The sequence below is a fragment of the Pyxicephalus adspersus genome, chromosome 4 (genome assembly GCF_032062135.1).
Source record: "Pyxicephalus adspersus chromosome 4, UCB_Pads_2.0, whole genome shotgun sequence".
Classification (NCBI taxonomy): Eukaryota; Metazoa; Chordata; class Amphibia; order Anura; family Pyxicephalidae; genus Pyxicephalus; species Pyxicephalus adspersus.
The window spans coordinates 138,581,436-138,606,438 of NC_092861.1; the positions used below are offsets into that span (position 1 = coordinate 138,581,436).

The 25,003-nt window shown below is 38.4% G+C and overlaps 1 protein-coding gene across 1 annotated transcript in view; it reads left to right on the top strand.

Annotated features, from left to right (window-relative positions):
• The window catches only part of THADA (THADA armadillo repeat containing), a gene marked incomplete in the record, with an annotated part of 349,766 nt that overhangs the window by 249,683 nt on the left and 75,080 nt on the right, over positions 1–25,003 (top strand). The window contains 4 exon segments of the mRNA XM_072409779.1: positions 2,597–2,715; positions 8,099–8,184; positions 19,487–19,878; positions 20,683–20,807. Coding sequence (XP_072265880.1) covers positions 2,597–2,715; positions 8,099–8,184; positions 19,487–19,878; positions 20,683–20,807 — 722 coding nt within the window.

A 25,003-nucleotide genomic window follows, 5' to 3' on the forward strand; every position in this document is an offset into this window, starting at 1 on the left:
CCAAAATTTGGGAAAATGGCAGTCAGAGGTAGCAGTGTCAGTTTTGAACTCATGTCCACCTTGCTGTCTTTTTACTTCCCTGCAACTCTACTTTACCCTTTTGTGCTTGTGTAAGCTAAAAGTTGGTTTCAGCAGTTTAGAAATATTTACAGGTCTTCTCCCGCCCTTCAGTTAAGTGAACGATACAGGCAGAGATAACTTCATTTAGTATATTTTCTATCTATATGTTCCTCATTAGTACATATGCACTGCAGTACTGGTTCCCTGTGCTGTTTCTACCTCTTGAAGTCTGAGCATTACTGTAAAAGGGACTACAAGTGGATGATACCAATCAAGTACTTACACAACACACATTTGAAGAAGTATTATTAGATACAAGGCTGCATTAAATTTAGTCATTGTATTTTCAAGCACATGACTGCAAACTTCATTGCAGCTGTTCATCCTGATGTAAACCCTATCATCATTTGTGTTACTGTATAACAGGACAGAGATCTTTGTAATGTACCTAGCTATTTAATTGCCTTTATGCCATGTGCTTGTCATGCCTGACCTGGTTAACAAAATAATCTGTACACGTCTAATTCCCACCCTCTGCCTCCATCGGGGAAATGGAAAATGATCTGGAGTAAACAGAATAATCTGAACCAAACACTCAATAGAAATAGGAAACAAAAACCAGAAATGGCTACAGTGGAAAATTTCAACACGTACTCCCATTTTGTACCAGACAAATAGTCATTTCTAAGTGTTCAGGTTCCTTGAAAGCAAACTCACACAGTTCCATCATAAACGTGCCACATTGCCGTCAGTTTCCAAGTATTTTTCTTTTGTGCCTTTTTTTTCCTGCGATATTCTTTCACTTATGATTGTCACATATAATTTTACCTATGGAAACTTTAAAATTCTAACTTCGTTGCAGTCTGCAACACTTGCATCTCTTTGAGTGCTTTCTCACCAAAAATGAATCTTATGTAGCAAGCGAATAATAATACCAGGCAACCATGCAGGAAATGAGATATTAGCGTTTTTTTTTTTTTTAATTTTTAGGATTCCCTTAGTAACCATGTTTGGAATGCAAAAACCTTTTCATTTTTTTTGTGTTAGAAAATTATTTGAAATTTTTATTAATATTAAAATTAAACTATTTAGGGTTTTAGATAGGATGGGGTATATACAACAGGTTTATTTTGCTGTCAATTTGATTTGCCATCACTTTAATTCTGCTTCGATTTGATTTGCCATCACTTTCTCTTCTCGTAATGGATGCCTCTTTCTGTTTTTTGCAATTTTTTGACCAGTTAAAACAGAAATAAACTAAACTGTACTTCCTCATTTTATCGCAAGGTGCTGCAATTTTTTTCCTCCTTCAGGCGTGCAGGAGTTCATTCACTCCTGGCAAGTGGAGGGGAAAGCAAAATTGCCATGTATTCTGGCAACCAACGCTGAGCTGTCCATTTGCTGCTTCTAGTGGACTTGTACTGCCTATTTGTCATTTAATTTCTATGGTCAGGCCTGTATCCTGACAACCCATACACTTACAGTAGACAAAGAAAATCTCTCCGTCTTGTAATCTGGGGCATATGGACTTATATGATTGATGTGATTGATATGAATTTGCTAATAGAGACCTGTAACTTTAGACCTGTTTGCTATCTCTTGGTCATATAGTTCCATTAGCTGTTTAGCGGACATTTTTATGGCCAATCAATAGCTTGCAATTATTTGCAGGACAATAACCTTTGTGATAATATTTGTGTCTTTACACCCTTATCGTTTTTTTTCTTCATTGTCAGATTTGAATATGAATTAGTTGTGTTGTATATTAAGACTAGGTTTAGGACCTGCCTTGGGATCATGCGATGCAAAGTAGCACTTGAAGGCTGGCAAGATACCAGCCACACAGTCACTTTCACCTCTTTGCTGCAGATTTGACATTGGGTGGCGCTGAGTAGTATTGTCACTGCCACCCCCATTTCTTTTCTATGGGACTGTCACGGGAAGGAGCTACTTGTAGTGTCTCCACCAAAGCAGCAGTGCAATGGCATAAGGAAGCTGTAATCCCACTGCAACCTCTGTGCCATTCTAAAGATAGCAAACATGGTTACATTTTAGACTAAGGGCAGGGAAGCACTCAAAAGGGCCTTTCATGATCTATACTGCAAATGCCTTTAGCCACAGTAAAGTCAGACTATATGAGCATGGGTCAGAGTTTGTAAGGAACTTGTTGTATTTGGATTTAGGTACTCTGGCTCGTCATCCGTTGTTTTTAATTGCAAGGATGTGACTTCACTAGGAAATCTTGATGGCACGGTGAGGTAATTTGGCTTTTTTCGTTCTGTGTGAAAGAAGCTCACAGGCCGTGATTTATAAACAAGGGAAGGATTTGGGCCTAGTACATTCAGGCATTCTGATGCAGGAGCAGTCTTTCCAGCTGAAAGCCTCGCTTCCACTCGTCAGCTACAGGTGGCTGTTCTCTCATCAAAGGATGTATTTTGATGAGAAGTGGGCTCAGAGGATCTGGGGATTAAAACATGTTTTTACAGTGAAGGCAAATTTCTGAAGTTTTTTTTCCTCTCTGTTTTACTTCATCTAGGTTTTTTACTTGCTCCAGTCATTCTTCGAGGCAAAACACACAACTAATTCAGAACGAATTCAGCGGGAGGTGTGTGACATCACCGACAGCTTGAAAGCCAAACTGTGGCTGGCCAAGAGGTATGTTTAAACTAAAGTTAAAGGATGTTGCAGAGCTAATAAAGTTGATCCTTCTATATATTCTGACACTTGAATGGTTACATAGAATTCAGAAAAGGGAACTATCACCCTAGTTAAAATTATTTATGGTGTACAGCCACATGTAGCTGCACTCTTTCCTGAAAAAGTTTACAATCTGAAGTCAGATACATTAGACCAATACATAAACCATAGAAAGTGTGTCCAAAAAGGAAAATCGAGCGCAAAGGACTAGAACCCAGTATTGCCTGCAGTATATTTTTTCTGTTTTTGACAAACAATTATTATTAATATTATTATTATACAGGATTTATATAGCGCCAACATATTACGCAGCACTATACATTAAATAGGGGTTGCAAATACAGACAGTGATACAGGAGGAGAGGACCCTGCCCTGAAGAGCTTACAACTGTGTCTTGTTCCATGCTGTGTGTCTACATGGAGGCAGTTATCTTGGTGTAGACTGGGCTTTGCTTCCTGATTTTGGAGCTGCATCCCCAATATCTGCTGGTCTAGTGACTGCTGGAGCAGAAGGAGAGCAGAATCATAAATATGAACTTTGCTTTGATTGTTATTATTACACAATATTTAAATAGCACTGACATAATATGCAGCGCTTTACAAAGTCCAGAGTCATATTACTAGCTGTTCTCAAACCAGCTCACAATCTAATGCCTCTTCCTTGGTCATATGTCTTTATTTAGTCTAAGGTCAATTTTAGGGGGAAGCCAAATAACCTTACTGCATGTTTTTGGAATGTGGAAACCGGAGTACCTGGAGGTAACCCACACAAATACGGGAACGTGCAAACTCCATGCAGATAGTGTCCTGGCTGGGATTCGAACCTGGGACCTAACGCACTATGTATGTTGGCCAGAGTGCTAACCACTGAGCCAACATGCCTTGATTTTGATGTCTTATGTATTAAATATCATCACTTATGAAAGTGTTTTGTCATGTTTGTTCATAAAGTGCAGAATATTGGTTAGTCTTAAAAGAAATTTAGGTAAGGAAAGTGTTCTTTAATCTTTGAGTGACAATACTGCTCCTCAAAACAAACAGTACTGTAAATGAGCATTGGGGCAGAAAGTGTATTATTGACAGGACTTGCAGGTATTTCAATTTATGCTATTTTTAGTGCCTCAAAATGTTTATGATGCTAATAAACACTTTGAAAAACAATCCATCATGCAGGTAAATATCTGGCTTTTTCCAGTGTTTCTGGTCTAACTGGACATTTTTCTATCATTCCTGGAAATTTGGTATCTTCCATACTTCCGTGTATGCAGGGCAGGCTGAAGTGTCTGATAAGAGAGCCTAGCACTGGCTCCAGAAGTCTCTCTAGCAATGGCACCTCACGGGGTGTTTTTTCTGATGATCACCATTGTGTGTTGTTTACTAAGTTACTGACGGTCTCCATCGGATTCCTGTGTGACAAGGTTGGTACACTCTGATCCAGTTGTTTAACCACCTGGGCGTTACACTGAGGTCTAGATTTCTGTACCAATAGCGGTACACTGTTTTTCATGAAATTTTTTTTTTAAATTGTAGACCTGTAACTTACAGAAATATGTCTTACAGGGTTCTAGTAGATATCATGAATATAAAAAATGTTTGAAACACACAATCATGTAAAAAAAAAAAAAAATACTTTTAATAAAATTAAATAAAAGACACAAAAATCAGCTTAAACAAGAATACATAAATAAATGAAAAATACTGAAAATGCGATAATTCGGTATAATGTATAGTAATATATTTTTCTAAAACACCTCCCTAGTGTGGTAAATTTCAAAACAGAGTCCAACGTCACATACCTATAGACAAAACCACATAAATATATTTTGTATTATTTTGTATTGGATTGGATACAGGACTTTGTATTCAATCCAATACAAAATGAGCGTTTGAATTTACCAATTACATACTTTGTATTTATTTTGAATTATTTTGTATTGGATTGGATACAGGAGTTTGTATTCAATCCAATACAAAATGTGTTTGAATGAGTTTGAATTTGAATTTCCCGCATACGCGCCGACGTCATCGCCGAGGGACGCGTACACGCTACGGACGAAGAAGAAGAAGCCGGCCGGCTTCTTCTCCGCCTGCCAGCTTCTTCTTCTCGGAAAAGGCACCCGACGCTGGAGAGGGAGATCAAAGCTGGAACACGAACACGACGCTGGATGATCACAGCAGGACCAGGTAAGTGATCGATAAACCCGAACTTTTCTCACTGTATTTTCATACAGTGAGAAAAGTTCGGGTTTATCGATAATTGCAATTTTTTTTAACCCGAACCAAGGTCGGGTTTAACGGTTGGGTGGTTAACAGACAAATCCAGGTAAACAAGTGGTCAAGTCAGTATGGCAGGTATCATGCCAGTGTGGGGCTTTGGTTTTCTTCTGGCATTTCATTGGAAAAATAACCCCTTGTAATACATCCCTGGGTAACGGTATGTCCTCCAGATTCGATATATAAATGCACTGAGATGAGATAACATCACTTCCTCCCTGCCAGCAGAACAGAGAGTGCTGGACTAACCTGTATGTGCATAGCAAACAGAAGCTCTGTGGACCTCTGTAGAAGCCTGTATCTGGGTTGTGTTTTCTAAGACCTCTCAGCCTCCAGCTCACATTTGCAATATGTTATGTCCCAGGCAAGGAAATATACATCTTGTTTCATTTGTATTCGTTGGCACCATAGATTATTGCTGTTGGATCACCTTTCTGGTGTTGTAACTGTCCAAGGCCTGTGTCTGGTTCAGTCTTCTCTTCCATCCCCTCTTTTAGCCTTTTCACTTATAACTGCAAATAAACACCAGGAACTTTTCCTTGATGTGACAGATTGGTGTTATTAATTGCAGTGGAGGCATCCACAAAAAGGTGCTTTATAGAATGAATCGTGCTACTACATTTTTATGTTCAGGAACACCAGAGAAAATAACTGTTTTTCTTCTTGAGCAGCGGATTAGAGTTTATAGTGAAGCGTCTAAAGGAAATAGGTCAGCCCATAGCAGGCAATGGGTTGTTTAGTGTTCCAAGGCAAACTCTTGGAGTTGTGTTGCTGCCCTGTCTGCTTCCTGACCTTGTAGTGCACATTGCCTACTGGCTCTTTAGTATGTACATAAGTTATCTTCATTCATATAATTAATGGGTTTCTAAATTTAGGTGCGTTAGGTCAAGAAATTTGGCACCCTCCAATTCTCAGATCTTAAAGGTCGCCCATGGTTGAGAGATTGATAACAAGTATGTAAAGCCAATAAGGATATAACATTAATTTCTAGTGTGTATCCTTGCTTGGTTATAATAATAGGACTGATCTTTCAAAGAGCTATGTCATTGGTTATCTTGTTATTAGTAGTGGCACAATGTCCACCTAGTCATTCTGCTAAAAAGCAAAGCCCTCTAACTTTTGTGTGTATAACTGTCAGAAATTATTTTTGCAAACCTATTTGGAAATCTCAAAGACTGTTTTTTTGAGTTCAATGCTCTCTCTGCCATGGGGGAGTTTTTAAAAGTCTGCCACCTGGCCATTATCCCCATTTTCTTAATGGTGAAATTGGTTCTTCAAATTTAAACAGGTAAGAAGTGAAAGTGCAGGTCCATATTTGCATTTAAAAGTTGTTTTACTCACTAAAATATCACTTATCCTTTACTATGTTATGGTAACATGAAACATGAGTTTCTTTTTTTTCTATTTCAAAGAAATTTTTTTTTTGGGTTAAAGCAGGAAGAAAATGTAACAATAGCAATGAATCAGATAGCAAGGATTACAACAAAAAGAAGAATATTACATGTCTATTTTTTGTACATGGAGTGGAAAAGAATGTATAAACAATCAAATAAGTAAAATCAGATCTGTTTAGTGAAACAGAAAGAAAGGAGGAAAGTGAGGGTGGGGCTGTTGAATAGGCCAAGACCTACATATGAAAGTGATGCAATCCCTATTGTGGGGATGGGAATAATCTTTCCCCTGGGTCCGGAATAGTTATGGTGGAAGGGTTAGGAATAGAAGGGTCTCCCCTAAGCTTTGCAAATACCAGGAGGTATGTTGGAAACATTAATGCAATTTTTTATTTAGTGGCTGGATCCTAAGTGTCCATTAAAATGGATTTTAATATGTGAAATCTGCAGCTTTTTGGTCCTGCACCTGGTGGTCTTACCAAAGTTGTTTAGACACTTTACGTTATTGAATGAAAAGAGTTAGTCTTTGTTTCGCAATTGTGTCTCTGCATCACTTTGTTCTTTAAACTTCCAATTGACACTATTAGAATGGAGTGGCCATTTCACCACACATTGGACAGATATGACCCACTATTATCAGAAAACAGTCTGGGAAATACAATACCATCTCTACTTGGAGTCCTTTAGGACAGGAAGTGGACATAGAAAGACTGTAAAAGATCAGCAGCATTGATCTATAGCAAAAGGATGAAAACAGTTATGCTATATATTTTTTATTCAGTTTTCATTTATACACATTGCTTCAACAAACTAAATAGGGTCGGCTCAGTGGTTATCACTTTCACCTTGCAGCACTAGGGTCCTTGCATGGAGTTTTCATGCTCTTTGCATGAGATTCCTTTTTTCCTTCATCCTAAAAACATATTCTAGGAACAGTGAGTGACATGACTATGAAATAATATTTATTGTCAAAATTTCATCTGCCTACATTTTGAATATGTGGTCTAAAGGGCCGCACCATAAAATAACGCTATGGTGATCCAGCAACATGCAGCCAAGTCACACTGCTTACACATGGTGGCATGTGGTACACATTATGGTGACAAGATCTGCAAAGCAGATAAAGCACCAGGCTGTTTAACATGTCCACATCCACCTTAACTTAACAATATTTTGACATAGACCTCACCTTTAATTCGTAAAATGACCCTGCTGCAAAACACCTAGATGTGCTCCCGCCTGACGCCAGTTATACCCATAGGCTTTTATGAAGAAAACAACCTATAACTGAGCTCCTCAATCTTTAAAATGTACATTTCTGTCTTTTGACAACAACCAAGCAGCCCTGAGCACTTCTAATTATCGATATAATGTGATTTTCAATTGCTGGTTTAGCTTTGCAGCTCATGTGCTGATCAGAATCATATGCGCGCGGCTTAGATTAAATTACACTGAAGAAATACATTTGCTTGGGGAACACAGAACCAATCATTGTGTGTTCCAGAATATTTATCTCATCGCCACAGGGGATGGCAATCTGATTCATTTACAGATTATGTTCTGCCGCCATTATATAAAACATACAATTTCTGTCATCGTTATATAAAACATACAGCATCCCTGTGTTTAAATAAATGGCTCTTAGTGTTTAACTTTCCTCTCTTTTGATGTTTCAGGCAAAATCCGTGTTTGGTAACCAGGGCGGCTTTTATCGACATCCTGACTACCATCAGCAATTATCTTGGAAAAGGCGGCAATCGAGGTATGTGAGTGCAGAATGTGGGTCAAGGCTGGCACAATGAGCGCATGGGAAGGCCAATTAGATGCTAACCTAAGGAGTCAAATCCTCAGGGACTGCTAAGGCCTCTCTAGCAAATACTTTTTCCATTGATTTTAGTTTTGGACATCTAAGTAGTGTTTATGCTGTAGAAATTTTTATTTTGTAATTTGCTCTTTCCTACAAGTATTTGCAGAGTTTTTGCCAATCTTTAAAATACCTATTCAGCTCGAGTTTTAAGTGATAAACACAGACCTGAGCGGAACTAAACCCATTGATACTCACCTGTTCCTGTTCTTACAGGGGTGCTGCCATCTTCTCTCTTTTTTTCTTATATATCCCGCTCTTCTGCCATCTGCCATGGCCAGGATGACATAACTCCCAAACAGGCACACAGAAATGTATTTATTAACGACATACGCAAAGCACACAGGGATACCTGGGTATTTTGGCAACAGATTTGACAGCTGGGTAGCAATCAGGTGGGTAAGAACAGTTATTGCTGAAGGGACATCTCCTGTCCCTTTCTGCAATGTACATCTGCCTGACAGCCAGATTTTCAATTTTCAGAACTTTAGTTCCACTTTAAAGCGGTCCACTTTTAAAGCAGAGAATCTGACATTCCCTGAAACATTCCCTGGTGGAGAATGAACTTAATTGAAACACATATCCCTGGAAGATTGTCAAATGCTTGCTGTATATGCTGCTCTAATAAGGGCTGAAACCCTTGTGAACTAGACCTTGGACAGCTATCACAGGAACGGGTGTCTCTATTGAAAGATTTAGCTTTGTCTCCTATTCTGATGACTACATAAATATGCAGATTTCATTAAAAAAAATACCTAGTGATTTCGCAGGGCATGTTGTTGTTGAGACACTTCCTGCCTTGGGGATGACAACTCTGTCTTTGTGAGCTGTACTGCTGCTCGCTCACCCAGTATCACAGGCTATTAGTGCATTACTCAAGCATGGACCACTAATGTAACCATCAGGAAACCACCTCTGAGATATGTCAAGCAAACATTGCATTAAATGCCCTGCAGGAAATCAACAATAGGCTGAGATGCAAAAAAAGAATAAAACAAATAATAATAAAAAAAAAATCTTGGCAAGTGTTTATGATCTAATATCGTGCATTGCAGAGCTATTTTCTCTATCCATTTATGTGTGCTTGAGCATGGAATGTCTTGTCCCTAACCAGACCTTTCTTTTGCCATCATATTGTAAGTGAAAAGTGGAGCAAACAAGGTCAATACAAAATCCCTTATAGTCTGTTTCATATCCTGGGATTTTCCTCCATGGTGTACTCAAATTGTTTTAGAACTAGATCCAGACCAACACATATTTTCCAATTTCTTGATGCCTCATAACAGCTTGTAGACAGATATCAATAACATCTGTTGTATTAGGGTGTCTAGATGCACAGTGATGCACTGTAACCGCACCCCGGTTTCCTGTGTTGTCACAAGAGAAGCTTTGGACGCAATGCAGCAGGGTGAGACTTGTGGTATCCTCGATGTGGTTACCTATTGTGCTTTATGACGCCCATATCTCTAATTCTTTTGTAGCAAATCTGATCTGGAGGTAAGATAGGGAAGCCCAGCGTTCATCAGATTGTTTTGTGTTGCCTGTGACACATTTAAAACTGTGTTAAAAGATTGGTTAAAGAGATCTTGTCACTTGCTTAAAAACATTCAGGTAAAAGCCCAGAAAGATCAAATTTTTGATTTGCTTACTTGCAGTGGTTTTCCTTTCCATAAATGATTTTGAATTGCTTGTAATGTATTTTTGAACCTAGAGATTTTACTACTCCAGGAGAGTTGATTCCCTAGCACATGTCTCCTTGCATGCCAAAGCCCTTTATTCTCAAGAAAATCGGTACATACATTGTGTGTTGGCCCAGCTACTCCACCCCTCACTGTCCTACATAATCTTTTATTTAGCTTCCAGTGGAGCGGCAAACCCCAATATACAGTAAATTCATTATTCCAAACTCAATTAACCAAAAACTCTCAAGCAACCAGCAAGTGACCTGACCGATACTTGGTGAACCTCGCTGTCAGTACGCTGACACTTGCCAGGATCACTTCCGTTACAGCTCCCCAAAACATTTATTTTACTACTTTCCTGGCTAGTCACAATGGAGGATTGACTTTTCTTCTACTGCTGCCATTATACTATCTTGTCCTTTTTGTTGGACAAGCGAGTTATACAGTACGGGTATATTGCTCTGACTGTAAGTGGATTTGTAATGGGTCATACACTCCACATATTGTATTGCACTGCTATTGTACCTCTATCTAATTCTGAAGTTCAGTCACTTTTGGTGGTTAGATGAGTGAGACTGATGGCAACATAAAACTATGCCAAATATGGGAATTTTTTTTTACTTTTTGAATGAGAGTTTGAACAGTAAGAACCAAATTCTACCTTCCTCCCACATAACGCTGTATTGGCACCAAGGCACGTCCTCAGCAATGGTTGGGACAGAGAAAGCTATTTTTTTTACCTGTTTTTTTTTTCTTAGGCATTTGACTGTTAGCATGGTGAACTGAGATGAACCCCTAAAACCAGAGCCTCTAAATGGTCTTTTTTTGAGGGAACCACTCCTAGAACACACCTCAGTTTTCTCCCCAATTCTCAGTTTTACCATAATCCACTCTTTTGGGACCAAAAAGATTCAGCCTTCCACTTTTGGGGAGTACAATTGTGCCCTTAGGCACTTTTTAGGTTGAATAACCCTGCCTTATATACATTTTATTATTTTTTTATGAATAAGTTGATAAAATAAGGTTCTACCTTTAAGTTTTCATCCAAATCTTAAAGGTGGCACAATGACCATCGCCAGTATAACTTTTTGTATGTAACTGTGTATGTATTATTGTTGACTGGAATTCATCTTAAAATGTTCTATGTTCTGTACACTTTTTTTTTCCAAGCTGGAACTCTCTCATCCTCCCATATAAATCTGTTTGTCCTTCCCACAGTCCACTCACATATATTTATGTATTGTGTTTATTTGATTTTCCCCTTGTGTGGTTTTCTGTTTTGCTCCTGTTCCTTGGCGTTCCTCTTTCATGAATGCTTTATTAGCATGTGTAAGCTGCAGAACTAGATATTTTCCTATATAGATCATTTTGAGTCTTTCTTGGCAAAAAATTGTGTTGCTTCTATTTCAGGATAATTCCTTTTCCATTTCAGATGCTTTTTTTGTCAGTTATGTGTGTTTGTGTTTTGATTTTGTTTTGTATTTGCAGCCATGCTTTTCATTCATCGTTATGTTCTTTTAATGTGTACTGCTGTATCATGGAGTACCACTTTAAATATCAGTTTAGTTCTAAACAAGGCACGGACATACCTATTATTAATACCCATGAGCTAAAATAATATGCAACTACACCACTGCAATCTTATAACAGGAAGTATTTTAGGCAATATACACCCTGCCCACTTCACTCTATAATCTCATAGATCTAGTCCAACACCCCTCCTGTCTGGTTAAACATTCCTCTCCTTTTTTCTGAGATAGAACTCGAGCAATAATAAGGGGTATGGCTTACTAAGGCCAAACTATACATTAAAAATTACCAATTAAAATAGGATAGTTAGGTAATTACTGTATTTTAATCGTAAAATACTTTTTCTGTGAAGATGAATATTTGGAATAGGTAAATTTTTTAAATTTTATTTCAGTTAAGTTACTGAGTTTAGAATTGTTTTCAACTTCAGTGATTGATCATAATAATAATTGAAATACTAGCACAAGAAAATTGCATGGCGTAGCTTAGCATCACTCAAATATGCCAACATAAAGCACTGCATAACACACATTGGTTTTTAGTATATAATTTAAAGGTGAAAACCTCTGTCAGTCTCTGTGCACCAGCAGAGATTTCTTATGAGATTTCTTATTAATGTCTTAGACATTAATACAACAATATTAACAGAGATTGAGGCACTGAAAGGCAAGGCCTGCCATACTCTCTGTGCTATCAATAAACAACTGTACCATCCCAAACCAACAATAAAAGTCTGGCTTAAATCTTCAACAATGTCATCACCCAAATCTTACTCTGTGGTAGTCACCTAAAATAGGAAGGCAGCCCAACCAAAATATTCCATCTGGAATTTTGTAGGCACCTCTTCTCCAAGTTCATTGAGATTGTGCTTGTCAGGCTGAGCTGGGGAGATTCAAATTTCTGCATGGGATAAAGAAGAGGGTACGATTACTGGGCCCAACTACAGAACAGCAGCTTAGATTTATACCACTATAAAGACTTTGCATAATGAACACCAGGAAAAGCAATGTGTCCTAAATAAGTCGTCAGCTTCTTGCTCACCCCAGATCTGCATCCACAGAGCCTGACAAGACCCCAGATTAGATGGGTCAATAAAGGAATTACATGAGGAAGGCCCCTCATAAACTGGTTTCTCTTTTGTTAGATTTCCCAATTTTTACCACTCTGTATTATGATTTTGGAAAATCACTAAAGTAATCTAGGTTTTAGAAACACCATTACAGCAAATACCAGGCAGGGCATAGTTTTAAATGTACCTAGTCTCTTGAAGCAATGACTAGTCAGGTGTAGCCACCTATTAAATCCAGTGCCACCCACTCTTATCACAAATAGCATTGTAATGCATGAATAATTCTTCAGTAATATTAAGTACAAATATATGTTTGGCTGAAATGCTGCCCTAAATCAAAGTGCTGGCTGTCTAAATACTGAACAAAGCAACCTGCTGCAATTCCTCTTCTGCACAATAAAAGATGAAGTCTTAAGACTGTGACAAGTCAACAATGACTGGATGTGGAATTTTGTTTTTAACTTTCTTTATTATTACACATGACAGCAATTGAGAAATATAAATCAAAGTCTGTGACTTCATCGGTATTGACAGAAATATAGCTGGCATAGGAACAATGCTGGTAAGTGAAGGGACCTGATTTATATTCACCATGTGACATCAATGACTCACATGACTTCCTATGATGGAGGGTGGAGGTAGCAGCCACTGATCATGAATGAGTATTCACCATACCTACATAGTGTGACTCCGCAAAGAGCAATATATTTTCCAACAGTTGTGGCATATAGCTTACAACCTATGCCACTGCATTTGGGGCTCCGACTGACCAAGGGAGGATTACAAGAGAACCCCTCAGGACCTGTAGGTTAGAGGGCTCATCCTTACTACTGCTGATTATATGGGTGCTTCACTAGTTCAATTAAATTGGTATTTAAGGAAGGAAGGAGATGCTACAGTTGTACAATAGGCTTTATTGCGAACATGACATTCACTCAAGCTCCTCTGACATTTTTCACTCTGATGAGCTCAGCCATATGAATCTAAAGATTTGAAAGTGACATTACTCTAAAAACCCGGCACCAAGACATATCTGCAACAGTTTCAAAAAAGTGCCAGTGCCCGAGAAGCTCTTGAACACAAAACATATTTTGCCTAATTAGTGTTCTATACTGAAGCACTGTGGACTTTGTCATATTGGCAGCTGAAATGCTTGCTTCACATTCTCAAGATGGCTGTGGGGCCTATTGGTCCTGGTGGTCAAAAGAAATCTTCCCAGTAAGGGCACAGTTTATGACAGAGAAACTGCAATGTGTGTGTGCTTGTTATAGATGATTCCCCTCATATGTCCTGCTTTTGTGAGCACAATCACAGAGCAAGGAGTGGAAAAAGGGAAATCTTTTCCAGCAGGACTACATATCATATTAAAAAGTTACATGTGTTAGCCCAGTGTTTCTCAACCTGTGTTCTTCCAGAGGTACTAAGAGTCATATTAACTGACACCATTAATATTATTATTATTCAGTATTTATATAGTGCCGACACATTACGTGGTGCTTTACAAAGTCCATAGTCTTGTCACTAGCTGTTCCTCAAAGGGTATCACAATCTAAATTTCCCTACCATAGTCATATGTCATTAACATAGACTAAGGTTAATTTGGGGAGAAGCCAATTAACCTAACTGCATGTTTTTGGAATGTGGGAATACCTAGGGGAAATCCATACAAACTGCGGAGATTGGAACCTGGGACCTATCGCTGCAAAGGCCATAGTACTAATCCTAATATACTGTGAGCTGTGGTTTTAGCAATTATGGCTCCCTAAGTCCTGACTATTATTTCAAGGGTTTCTCCATGATAAAAATGTTAGCAAAGACTGTTCTAGCCATTTTAGCAAAACAACAACCAAAACTAATTGTTGCAAGAGTTCTACTTGTTCTACTAGAGTTTCTACTTCTAAATTGTCAGATGTGTTAGAGCTTGTGGTGATGGGAGACCACAGATATTTAGCTAAGCCTCTACAGATACAAGTATAGATAAGGTATCTAAACTGTCTTAGGCTGTCAATGTCTGAAATCATCAGTTTATGTTTTATTACATACAGTTTATGTACTGAAAAGGATTAGCGTAACATAAATCTAAATCTTTGCCTTGATGATTGGATCTGATTTCATGCAACCGTATCACAATTATACTGTCAATGAGAATCTTCTGAAAGAGAAAATTCCTTAACAGCAAAATCCATTCTTCCCACATGTGTTGAAAGGATTCCTAAAGTACCACTCCTGTCCTAGAACTATTTGTTAAGCAACCTTTAAGAAAACCGGTGATCTGCTTTACAACTTTACAAATACATCGCACCTAGCAAGGCCAGAACTTTCCTGGGCAGAGGGCAGCACTGAAACTAAGTACAGAACTGAACCCAAATATAAAACCGTGTAATTAAGTACAGTTATAATTTAATTAAGACAACATGTAATTAAAATGTATATACATTTGTTAAAATAGGATGTGAATGTTTCTTGGTGTCATCCTCATGTGATACTGTAAACCATTTGGGGCCACACCAAAGCTATGTACACATTGGATTTCTGTCAATGAAAGCAATCTTTAAAAGTTCTAGTGACAGGAGAACAAACAAGTGCTGTAAACATATTGCTGTTCTTTTCTATGAAGAGGGGAGAAGGGGAGGACTAGCAAGTAGCACCCCGCTGTGTCCTCCTCCATAGAAAAGTACAATGATCATCCCCGCTCACTTCCCCAATAATAGAACAGAGGTGGGGATGATTTTCATTCATTGTCCAGAAATTAAGTTAAAAAAATCTTATCATTAGCTTCATTTCCTGTTTAGTTATCAGGAAAGAAGTGAAAGAAAGCTCCCATAATACAGTCAATCTAATCTCTCAAGAGCAAACATACAACTGCTACTTCCCTTCTGGCACCTGTTTATATTTCCAAATTTTGCTTTGTGTCTTGGAGGGTTTATATACATAGAGATCTGATATTTACCAGCAAATATGGCTACTTCATATTTTCCAGATATCCCCTTTACCTTTGCACGGCTCAGGTAATAAATGTGATGTTCAAAATGGTTGCACATTAGGTTAAATCTGTAAATCTGATCCACATGTTTTGTGCCTCGAGCTTGTCTTTTGGCTTGTTGCCCCACAAATATTCATGCTCAGCTGAATGTACATGTTTATGCCTGCTAATCACAGAGGGGTGGCCTGGTACAGATATCACTCCTTAGTAATTTGCAATGTGTCCCTACCAATGAAATGCCCTTATTTGCCCTCATTTTGGTCTAAATTAAATATTCTGTTAAAAACACATTTATTTGTTGTATAGATTCAGCAAAGTGCCTGTTTGTTGTTAAATTGTTGGAAATGCCAAGTGTGCATTCACATATTAGGTAAGTGATATATACTTGGTAATTGCAAAAAGAAAAAAAATACTACTAAAATTTATCTATACAAAGCCTTCTTATATGTGCTATTATTTCAAGGACCAGAGTTGATTCTTGCCCCCTGTGACTCTTAGGGACATTAGCAAAACCCTGTAAAAATGTGGGATTTATGTCCCTGGAAATGATCTTTCTACAGGAGAAGAAACAAATTGTTCTGTTCCCTGGAGAGGGCAGGAAGGAGGATGAGAGATACTTTGTATAAAAGTACAGCGGTCATCACTCATTTGGGGACTGCAATACACATGCTGGATTTTCGCTCAAGACTCGGGCAATTATCATCTGCTGTGTATATGTAGCTTAAAGTGGAACTAAACCCTGTACCCATTCTATCACCGGGAGCCATCATTGTTTTCCTTCTGGTGATCTTTGGCCAACATGGCAGTGCTACAATGACATAACTTCAGTGCAGGCTTGCAGGAGTTCATTCAACCACATAGGAAGATGGAATGTGCTGGGAATCCTGGCAACCAACTAGCGGGAAATTAGGCAGGTAAGAATGCTTATTACAGAAAGGACATCCCCAGTCCCATTCTGTTGTAAAGCCCTGCCTGGTCACAAATTTGTAAAGTGGAACTTTAGGCAGTGTGTGGAGAGGGAATCGAGATGAGAATGAGCTGAGAGGATGAAAAGTGTTCTTGTAATTCATAACGTATGGCCAGGTCTGACACCATATTCCTAAAAAATTACAAGATACAAATACCCTATGTTGTTAGTAAAAATAAAGATGCATGTACTAGCACTATGCTTTATGTTGGCACCATATAAATTCTGTTTAATAATATTAAAATGCATGTTATATTGACACATCAACAGTTTTTGTCTGTGCAAAATGTTTGCATATAAGTGGATGAAACATGGGAAAATGTTCACGTACACCAGACATGTGTTAAAAAGTTTTTTTGTTTGTCTTGACATATACTTTAAACCTTCACAACTCACCCTTCCAATTATCAGGAATTGGCATTAGTACTCAGTAGCTACAAGAAAGCAGAGAGCATTGTATCTCCTTGCCTCTCCTCCAAATTGTCTCCCGTCTAATGAATGTGCGGTTGATATACATCATGTGGCAGAGGCTGGTGTCTGAAGTACTGGACACTTTTATGGTTTTATAGTGTTTGGATAAAGACAACAGGACTCCAATAAATTCCTCAGGATTATGTTTCCTTGAAAAAGAAAAAAAAAAAAACTCTTTTATTCAAAATAAAACAAGACAGAGGAATGAATGTTTAGTGTTTGCAGCATGCCCAATTACAGCCACTTTCTCTGTGTATCAGTTCTGGGGAAAATAAAAACTACTACCAGGAACTATTAACATGGATTTTATGTATTGTGTATGAGGATCAGATATATAAATGGCTTTTTATATCAGTTTGAAGGACGCAGTGTATTTTATATGTCTGTATGGATATCGTTATCTGGAAGCTCATTATCTAGAAGATTTCGAAATGGAGAGATAAAACCATTAATCCAGAAATAACTGAAGCTTTTAATAGTATGGTCTTGCAGAGATATTGCATTTTAAATTGTTAAATTCATAACACTGTCAAGGTTTTGGTTGTAAAAGGGGGCTGATGTACCTACATGTTTTAAAAACAACATACTGGGCTCCCTATATTTACATACACTGTACCAGAGCATTGGTTATGTAATTTCTGGAAAAGGAAAAGATTTAAGCTACCCATACCAGAAACAACCTAAATGCATTCGATTCTCTGTTCCATCAATTTGTACAATATGAAGGTGACCGTTTATCAGTTTTCACACACCAGAATCACAGTTGATGCTTTAGTAATAATTCTTCGTAATCCATCAAAATGCAAATTAGTCACTACATTTGCACTCTTAATAATGAACATGCATGTTTGTGCATTTTTCAAAATTAAATGGAACAGTAATGATCAAGAGGTCTCAAAAACCCATGGATAGAAATATTCCAACATGACTGATTGAGGTTCTTTTAGTCCTATGCTTGGTTCTGAGTATATGTTGTTATTGATGGAATGCAGGAAAAAAAATAATTGATGTATAGTTGTTTTTAATGAAATGAATAAATGGACTACATAACTAAAAAGATAACAATTTATATGGCTAACCTTAGGCATAGCTGACTAGTTGAGACTAGGTATACGACTGACCAGGGTATATGATGAATATGCAATATACCTTGAGATGACTGGTGGATTATTCACTATGGAGGAACCTAGTGGCTAAGCCCTAGGTACTGGGCTCAGTAGATGTCAATGTACACTAGCTATGAGGGTTGGCCCCTGCATTAAACAAAAATGATATTAAAGTTTATCAAATCTGTAAACCTGCAAGTTACTTTACAAAGGAGGAACTCTTGTGGGCAATTGGTATCCGATTAACCCCTGCCAGTATGGACAATTTAATAGAGTGGTTTCTTTATATCTATTGGAATGCTTATCAACGTTAAATAAAGGAATGGGATGTGGAGACTTCAGCCGCATACACACGTGCAATTCTTGTCGTTGGAAAGGATCTTTCACAATCCTTTCCAACGACTATCCACTGCACAATGCATGAAGAAGTGCTGTACATACAGCACTGTTCTGCCGAAGCCGATTATCGGGCGAGAAAAATTTGACGTTTGTACGTAGCTTAAAACAGCTACTTTTCTTAAAACCTTATCCTTCCTTAGTCTGTTTCTAATTGAACAATAATATTACCGCTTTGTACCTTTACCATGACACAATGGTTTGGATTGGCCCCTCAGTGATATCATAGACATATAGACTGTTTAGCCTCCCAGCAAAGCATCATCTAATACGAGTAAATGTTTTATTGCTGACATTGAATCTCTTAGTAGGCTTGAATGATATCCCCTACATATTAATATTGTTATATAGCACTGATATATTATGCAGCACTTTACAAAGTCATCTCACTAACTGTCTCTCAAAGGAGCCCACAATCTTTGTCCCTACCTCAGTTATTTGTTAATGTCTTTATGTATGTTAATCTTTAATACAGTCTAAGGTAAATTTTGTGGGGAAGCCAATTAATTTAAGAGCATGTTTTTGGAATGTGGGAGGAAACCGCAGTACCCGGAGGAAACCCACACGAACATAGGGAAACCTGCAAACGCCATGCAAATAGTGTTCTGGCCGAGATTCCAACCTGGGGCCTAGCACTGCAAAGGCCAGTGTGCTAATCACTGAGCCACTGTGCTGTCTATTACATTAATAATCTTATATTTTATTATAGTTGTAACTCAGCTCATGTAGGGAAATTAGTATTACTTATATACTAGTAGGGGTGGTATATGCTAGAACATAGAATTCAAGAAGCTTTACTACTTGTTTTCACTTTTTTTCTCCATATTTTGTTACATCCTATTGCTGGAAATCTCCTGTACTACAGCGATACCTGCATGGCGTTTTTCATGGTGGGTTTCACATTGGGGAGCATAATTGGAAGACAGAGCATTATCATCCTATAACAGGGTTATTGAAAACAAATTGCATTACTATTTTTTTCCATCTTTTTGCCAGGAGGAGTATCATCAGGATCCAGTTTCTGGGACAATGTTCACATTGTCATTGAAGATTGTGAATTGTTGGATAGCTCACAACACACAGCCTCTGTCCCTGGACTAGCTCTGTATATGCAGAGCACATCTAAACTGATATTATCCGTGTTGAATCAGGCTGGAAGCCCATGTAATGGTTGGATGGATTCTGCCAAGACCCTAAATCCTTCCTGCTTGGTGCAGAAGATGCTGGTGTCAGAATTGTATGAAGTGCGCCTATTGACACTGGAATTTGTTCTGCGATGTGCAAAGACTGGCCAGGTGGAGGCTACAGAATCACTGCTTTCTACATCTGTAGAGAAAACCCTATTTGAAATGATGACCAAGGAAAACAATTTGGAGTGCTTGTGTCAGGTAATATTTTTTGGGCCAATTATTAGTGTGTATATATACCACAACAATTTGCACAATTCACAAAAAGTGAAGAACAAATTATGTGAAGGTTGTCTGTCTTTTTGTATTGAGATTATAGAAGGAATTAGTAGGATGACTGCAGCCTCAAAAGTGCCTTTGTATTGAGTGTTGTTTAAAAAAGTTTAGTTACCCCAACATACATTTTAAAACCTAAATTTGCCTATGTTTCACAATGGCTTGGAGGGGAACATTTCTTTGGAGAGAAACCGGAAGACTTACGGCAGAGCAGACCATAAAACCATAAATCAGATGGTTACTAGTGAGAGCACCAGAAACACAAGGTCATTTTGCCAACTACTGAGAAGCTGTAGGGAACCATAACTATCTTAAGTTTTGATAACAGATTAGGGTTATATAGTTTTAATATGCATGTTTGTAGAGCAGCATCAAATAAACATATCTATAGCCTGTGGTATAAAAATACATAAGAAAAAAGTGAATTGACATTGATGCAGCTTAAAGTAAATCTGTCAGTTATGGACACAACCTTAAATATGCACTGAAGGAGCCTCAGAATGGAGATGCACAATACTTAGCTCTCCCTTCCTGAAACTAAGCCTCCCCTCCTCTTTCTGAAGTCCTGTTTGAGAGCCTCTACTGGCATTGAGGTTTTGTTGGTAAGGTTTAGTGCCAAGTCAGGAGTGAAGCTTTTTTTATGAATGGTTTTCTATGTACAAAGATTTTCTTTTGATCATTTGCCCATCTTGCTTAATTTACAGGGCTTTGTTTGTGATTTCTTGACAGGTGATGAGAATCTTTTATGAAATGAATGTCGAAAAGATCCTTTTAATGGCAAAGCGTAATTTCCAGATGGAGCCCAAAGATTTGTTAAGAAGAATTTTAAATCTTGTATCTGCAACAAGCCACAGGTATGTATTGATAGTCCTATTATTTGATGTTTGACTACTGCTGTCACTATAAGATATACCAATGTCCTGTAATGTGTCACCATGAAAGTTCTCATTATCACAGCATAGCAGTTCCTTGTAATCTGGATCTACATGAATACTATCATCAACTGAATCATAACAGGTTGTCTTGAGTTTTGGCTGAACACACGCTGTGTACTTTTTTAAAATACTTGACAAAAGTGTATTACATTTATTTTTGTGCCCAACTTTCTAGGTTCAAATAATCATTGTTGATTTGTAAAAGTATTATTGATATTATAAAAGAGTTATTAGTTTAAATGATTAGAGTGCAAGAAAATGGCAATCTCTCAAATAATAATATTTTTACAGCCTAAAGGTTTAAACTAAACTGTTATCAGCTCATATGACCTCTAATAAGACAAAGGTTAAACATTATCAATCTTCACATGCTGTCCTTCAGATATTTGATACAGATAGCATACTGCTGGTTAAACAGATTTGCAATGTGTTGGTGTGAATTTGAGTTGCTTTAGGTAATGCTGCCCAACTCAAGTGCCATGAAAGAGTTCTTGGGAGGATTTTCTCCCTTCCTTTTTAGCACAGGAAGTGAATCTCTCAGGAACAGAAAACATTTTAGCAGAGTTGTAAAGGGTTGGAGCTTTATTTAATTCCTGTGCTGGTGACAATATCTCCACTTTGTCTTAATAGCTTCACAGGGACAGTAAATGAGGATAAATCTTCCCAATGGGATCAGGGTAATAGAAACCTGACAGAGATTGTAAAAAGGTGTGCGTTAGCAACTGGTTGCAAAACACAAGACACACATCAGTACCCCAAAAACAACACCTTGCCATTCATTGCTGTATTCACTGCCTTTATTTTTGATGTGGTTTGTTTGGCAGCCCATTTAAGGCCCGCCAAATGCAATGTGCATTGAAGCTCCAATGTGTTTTTTGAAAACACAGCCTACAGTTAAAGTAGGAACGACCCTCTTCCCTAATTTATCCAAAAATAAAATCTAGATGAAGTTAGGATTTAGGAGATCAGATTAGCAAGTCAGATGTTTTCTTTACATTTTAATTCTGGCTGCTGAAGCCTATTGGAATATAAACAAACCTGCTCTTATCTCCTCACAATTCAATTTATTAGACAACCCTGGTGGACATGGAGAAACACCAGACTGAGCAGCCAGCTGTAAATACTCCCCTGGCAGACATTTAGTGCCTTTCAGCCTTGCTGCTGCTGTGATTAAAATGGCTAATTGCTTTAAAATAGAGAATGGAGTTGTGCAGCTTTGCTATCAGGTCAACACATGCATAATCACTGGGAGAACACCTTTTATTTTTCAAAGGAGTCCACAACAAAAGTAGTTGAAAAAATACTTTTTTTTTTAAGTGAACCTTAATATCGGCATCATGCTGGAGGAGATTTACACATAAAGCATAAAAAAGATTTAAAACTTTGCTGTGTTCTCTAAGCAGACATTTGCTGCAACTTAAAGGGCCACTAAATCTTCTTTTGAAAAAATCAAAATGTTACCTACCTTCCATACACTTTCTTATGGAGGGTGGCTTCACTCACCCTACTTGATCTTCTAGTTTGCAAACAAGTAGCCATCTTCCCCTTGAACCCTCACAATTAGCACTACAAGGCTATGTGTGGGCACATAAACCAGCATTACAAGGCTATATGTGGGCACATAAACCAGCATTACAAGGCTATGTGTGGGCACATAAACCAGATAACATGATCATTATCAAGGCAATTTGAATATAATAAAATGCCAGCCAACCTTCCATGAGTGTAAGATCTAGGAGCTAGCAGCACTGATTTTTACAGTAAAAATGCATGCACTGTTTTCTGAGCTGGCACAATGTACAATGAGGCAGGAAGTATTTGATCCCCTGCTGATTTTGTACGTTTGCCCTCTGACAAAGAAATGACCAGACTATAATTGTAATGGTAGGTTTTTTTGTAGGTGTGAGAGGCACAAAAACAACAAAAGAACCCTCAAAAACCCAGTGCTCAAAAGTAAGAGCTTGATGTGCATTGTAATGAGTGAAATAAGTATTTGATCCCCTATCAACCAGTCTGGAGACTGGCTTGGCCACTCCAGGACCTTCATGTGCTTCTTCTTGAGCCACTCCTTTGTTGCCTTGGCCGTGTGTTTTGGGTCATTGTCATGCTGGAATACCCATCCACGACCCATTTTCAACGCCCTGGGTGAGGGAAGGAGGTGCTCACCCAAGATTTGACAGTACATGGCCATTGGCCATCGTCCATTGTCCCTTCGATGCGGTAAAGGTGTCCTATCCTCTTAGCAGAAAAACACCCCCAAAGCATAATGTGTCCCCCTCCATGTTTGACAGTGGGGATGGTGTTCTCTGGCGGGCAGGCATAGGCAGCAATCATCCTCCAATTACGGTGAGTTGAGTTGATGCCAAAGAGCTCAATTTTGGTCTCATCTGACCACATCACTTTCACCCAGTTCTCCTCTGGATCATTCAGATGTTCATTGGCAAACTGCAGAAGGGCCTTTACATGTGCTGTCTTTGAGCAGGGGACCTTGCGGGCTCTGCAAGATTTCAGGCCTTCAAGGCGCAGTGTGTAACCAATTGTTTTCTTGGTTCCCCCCGTGTAGTTCTGGGCTGCTTCGTCACCGTTCTCATGATCATTGCAACTCCACAAGAGGAGATCTTGCATGGAGCCCCAGGCTGAGGGAGATTGACATTTATTTTGTGTTACTTCCATTTGCGAATTATCGTGCCAGCTGTTGTCACCTTCTCACTAAGTTGCTTGGCAAAAGTCTTGTAGCCCAGTCCAGCCTTGTGTAGATCTACAATCTTGTCCCTGACATCCTTAGACAGCTCTTTGGTCTTGGCCATGGGTTGCTTCTATGGATAGGTGTACTGGTACAAGCTTGGTTTAGGAGCACTCCCTTACAGAGGGGGCTCCTAATCTCAGCTCGTTACCTGCATACAGTGAAGACACCTGGGAGCCTGAAATCTTGCTGGTTGAAAGGGGATCAAATACTTATTTCCCTCATTACAATGCACATCAAGCTCTGACTTTTGAGCACTGGGGTTGAGAGTTCTTTTGTTGTTATTCTGTCTCTCACGGCTACAATAACACTACCATTACAATTATAGACTGGTCATTTCTTTGTCAGAGGCCAAACATACAAAATCAGCAGGGGATCAAATACTTCTTTCCCTCGCTGTATCGTGGGTATTGTTGCATGCATAAAGCAAGTAACTGTGACTTTCTGTGCACTGAAGATTCAACATGAAGTTCAGGAGCAGTGGGCACACAAATGGTGGGGGAATTTAAAATAGTACACATGAAAAAAAATTTAGATAGAATAATCAATAAAGAAGCTTATTTCACATACTTTTTGAGGAAGGTTTGCTGACACTTTAGTAAAGCACATACAAATTTTGTTCCCTTAAGGTGCATTGCACCCAATGCTCCTCCATGGTGCCAGCACACGCACCAGACATGTACAACCACACATGGGTAGTCACTCTGTTTTTTTTTTATTCACTCTCAAACCTGCTCTTGTGATTATCCATTCTTTGAGAGTTCATAAAATTTTACCAGTTAAACCAGTTATTTTTTTGGGATGAAAAAGCAATACCAACAGATACCAGAGTGAGTAACTATAAATTTTGGTGGCTATTTTATCAGGGTCCTCATTGAAAGTGACAACTAAGGAGTCCACCATTCAAATATAGTAATGCCACACAGAACCATGGAGGAGCATTGGGTGCAATGCACCTTAAAGGAACAAAATTTGTATGTGTTTTACTAAAGTTTCCGCAAACCTTCCTCAAAAAAACTGTGTGGTTCTGACCATACATCAAACCACAAGTGAACAGTTTATCCCAGATTGATCATCATACTGTTTTTTTTTATTGATATTTAGTGTTAGGTCGGATGAACAGTATGATAAAGCTTAACACTCCCTGCTTCCTTGACAGTCCAAAAGCTAGGTCGGTTTATCCACTGCTTTAACATATTTACCTAAGTTGTATGCATATATGAAAGTGGGCCCTCTATATGTTTATGCCAACTAATGTGACTGATGCAAGAATATTAGAAAGTAAGCTCCATGTAGGTAATGAAAAATATGAATAATGATTTTAAATCACTGCCTAATATATTGGCAGTATGTGGTTACATCACTTTTTTTT